The sequence below is a fragment of the Saccostrea cucullata genome, unplaced genomic scaffold (genome assembly GCF_032062105.1).
Source record: "Saccostrea cucullata isolate Sc308-1 unplaced genomic scaffold, CSIRO_AGI_Scuc_v1 ctg16461, whole genome shotgun sequence".
NCBI lineage: Eukaryota > Metazoa > Mollusca > Bivalvia > Ostreida > Ostreidae > Saccostrea > Saccostrea cuccullata.
This window is the reverse complement of record NW_026941630.1, coordinates 1-3,443: the sequence shown is the minus strand read 5'-3', so window position 1 is coordinate 3,443 and position 3,443 is coordinate 1. Positions and strand designations below refer to the sequence as shown.

At 36.0% G+C, this 3,443-nt stretch overlaps 1 protein-coding gene across 1 annotated transcript; it reads right to left on the bottom strand.

Moving 5' to 3' along the window:
- Positions 1–2,349: 2,349 nt before the first annotated feature.
- LOC134258187 (uncharacterized) lies at positions 2,350–2,901 on the bottom strand. Its single transcript, XM_062740729.1, has one exon. It carries the CDS (start codon positions 2,899–2,901, stop codon positions 2,350–2,352), a length of 552 nt encoding a protein of 183 aa, XP_062596713.1.
- Positions 2,902–3,443: the final 542 nt, after the last annotated feature.

Genomic DNA, 3,443 nt, shown 5'->3' with positions numbered 1-3,443 from the left:
TTATCAGTAAAATAGTGAAAACAATAACCTGTGAGCTACGCTAGCGTAAACAAAGTCACGTTATTTTTTACATTGTTTTTCTGATGAAATTGCCTGTACCGCCTCCAATGTCTTTTTTATATTCATTTCTTTCCCCCACTTGGAATATTAGATTAACTTTCAAACTTTTAATCCGCATTTGTTTACTTTTTCACTTAAGGGTCAGTCAAAAAAAACATAATTTAATTCCCTTCTTATCATGCTTATGCCATGTCTAATTTACATATGCAGTGATAAAATGTATTATACTATATCACTGAATTTGAAAAAAAAAAATTAATTATTTAAATTGTTACAAAGTTGATAAAAAATGTACATGTGTTGTACTTAATTTATGTTGCAACAATATTTATTTTATAATTCTTACTTGATAATTACAAGCATTAAGAGAAATAATGTGGGTTTTTTTACCCCACATAAAAAATTATGGGATAATAAACCCCACATTTTTTTTTAGTGAGACGTGGGTTAATAAACCCCACGAAAAATAATATGGGTTATTTAACCCCATGGGGTGAAAAATAAACCCCATGGGGTTTTTGTGGGGTTTTTTGTGGGGTATTTTTAAGTTCATGTTTCCCCATGGGATTTTTTTTTTGAACTCAAATATCTCAAAAACTAGCAGAAAATGTTGAATTTTTTTTTTCATAAATCAATTTGATTATAAAAACCCCACCATTTAAAAAAAAACCCTAAGATAATAGCTTTAAAGGAAAAGGGTGCGCAAGTTCGGAAAAATGTCCATTCCGAAGTTGTCCGTCCCACTGTTAGTCAGGTCTTCCTATTTTAACGTTTGTGAAATAGGGGGTTGTCATTGCTTCTACGTAATACTTTGGAGATTTTTTTATGTGTCAAAGTTCTCGAGGGGTGATAGTAGTATAAGCATTCCCGATAGCCCGGAAGATTCTGATTGGCTGAGAGAAATCATGTGATCAGATTTGATTGGTAGAGGGGATAAGTGGGTCAACTGAGTACAGTGCTAACCCTAACCCCCTAGCCCCCTAACCCTAACCCTAACTAACCCTAAACCCCTAACCCTAACCCTAACCCTAGCCCCTAACCCCCTAACCCTAACCCCCTAGCCCTAACTAACCCTAACTATCCCTATCCCCCTTAGCCCTAACTAACCCTAACCCTAACCCCTAACTAACCCTAACCCCCTAACCCTAACCCTAACTAACCCTATCCCCCTAACCCTAACCCTAACTAACCCTAACTAACCCTATCCCCCTAGCCCTAACTAACCCTATCCCCTAACCTATCCCTAAATACAGGGTGTGTTTACACTATACGTAGGTACTACGTTTTGTTTTTATGCTGACTATACAGGTAAAAATGCGCCGTGTGCAAAAAACATTACAAGAATGTGATTATGACGTCACGCTTCACAGTCTAGACAGTCCTCTAACCGGTTTGAACTGGTTTTAGTGAAAACAAGAACACACAGATTTTGATTTTTCAATTTTATTCAGAATGAAAATACAATTATACACTGTCTTCTTAATTTTTTCCCTCTCCTTTTTCTTTAGATTGTTTTTCTTCAGGCGATAAAGGGATGCGACAATATACATACACTTTATAAATAGCCCTATCTGTAAAAAAGTCCTTGAAGGCTGTTTTCTTTCCGAAACCTCTTTTCTATCAATTCATAAAAACACGATTGAAGTTGAATTTTCCAGGAACTCTTCTCCAGTATTGTATAAGGTTCACTCATGATCTTCAATTGGTATTTTTGATAACCATCATATCCATTTTTTCTCTCCTTCAGACAGTATTTTTCCTCTCTGGTGTCATGATTTTTTTCATAATCTTCAGGATCCAATTCCACTCTTTTTACCAACCAAAATTTTTTGTACTTTAAATTCGGTGGCCATTTTAAATAATTTCTGTTGCGTTTATAAAAATCCTGGATGGCTTCTTCTTTAATTTTCATCCATTCTCCAAAACGTTCTCCGTTAATAGACCAACAATACTCCATTTCCTCTGTCATATTTTTTGTCTGCTCCATTTTTTACCTGTGTCCAATTCCAAGTACTCACACAGAATGATCATCAATGTCCAGCGCTGGTTTATATATATAGCTTGGATTTATTTTAGGGTCGTGTGCAAAAATACCTTTTACCTACGTTTTGTTTATGCTGACTATACAGGTAAATGCGCCGTGTGCAAAACATTTCAAGAATGTGATTATGACGTCACGCATTCACAGTCTAGCTTCATTTTTTGAAAACCTCATTACCAAGAAACAAAAGTGAAACTAACACAGATTTTTTTCAATTTTTATTTAGAATGAAAATACATACATACAATTTACATTTTCTGTTTCTTCTGTGGCTTCTCACTGGTCAGGGGTAGTTTCCTTTTGGTTTCCCGAGGCTTTTTTTCTTCAGTTTTTTGTATGTCTTTTACGAATTGGTGATCCTCCTCTGTACACTGATTAGCCCAATGTCCAATTTTCCCGCATTTGTAGCACGAATCCTGTTTTTTTCTGGGGCAATCTGGGGCCCAATGCCCTAACTCTTTGCAGATGTAGCATGGGTCCGTCTGTCTAGTTTTCTTAGTCTCTCCTGATCCCCTTGTCCCCTCTTTTTTCTGGTCAGTGCTCCCTCCTTTTTTCATTTTGTTTTGCATGTAAGTTTTCAGATGATTCAATTGGTTTTCAGCACCACTCATTTTGTTGTTCATATCATTCAGCTTGTTATCCAGAGCAGACAGCATGTTCACAATTCCATCCAGAGTGGTAGTTAAAATATTCATATCTTCTTTATTCATGTATTCTTGAAAATTAAAGGGGGCTCCTACATTTTCTTCAGGTGTCACAAAACTAGGGTTGTGTGGGGTATTCATCATTGCTTCTGCCATAATATTTTTCACGTCTGTCAAGTTTGAAATGCCAACCGAGACTGATCTTTAAAATGTTACAGTTTTACTTTATATACCTGGTGAATTATATCTGTTACATTATCTGTAAGGGACCCCTGTGCAAAAGAAACATATACGATACACCTACGTTTTGTTTATGTATACAGGTAATACTTAGGGACCGTGTGCAAAAATACGTTTTACCTACGTTTTTTTATGCTGACTACACAGGTAAATACTTGGCACCGAGCCAAGTTTGTTTAGGGCCGTGTGCAAAAAAACTGAGGGTCGTGTGCAAAAGAAATATACCTTTTACCTGTGTTTTCTTATATACCTGTTTGCACCCTCTGTAAAGTGCCGTGTGCAAAAACTTACCTATGCATTGTGACGTCATTCACTGTATAAATACAATGTGATTATGACGTCACACTTTTTCATTTACAGTCTAGACAGCCTATAATCTAGCCAGCCTAACCAGTTTGAACTTAATTTTTTACTGAAAGACAATAACAAATAACACACAATACAAAAAAAACATGTGT

What these genes read in the sequence shown, in the direction of transcription:
- LOC134258187 (XM_062740729.1), bottom strand. Translation starts at nt 2,901, where the DNA reads ATGGCAGAAGCAATGATGAATACCCCACACAACCCTAGTTTTGTGACA.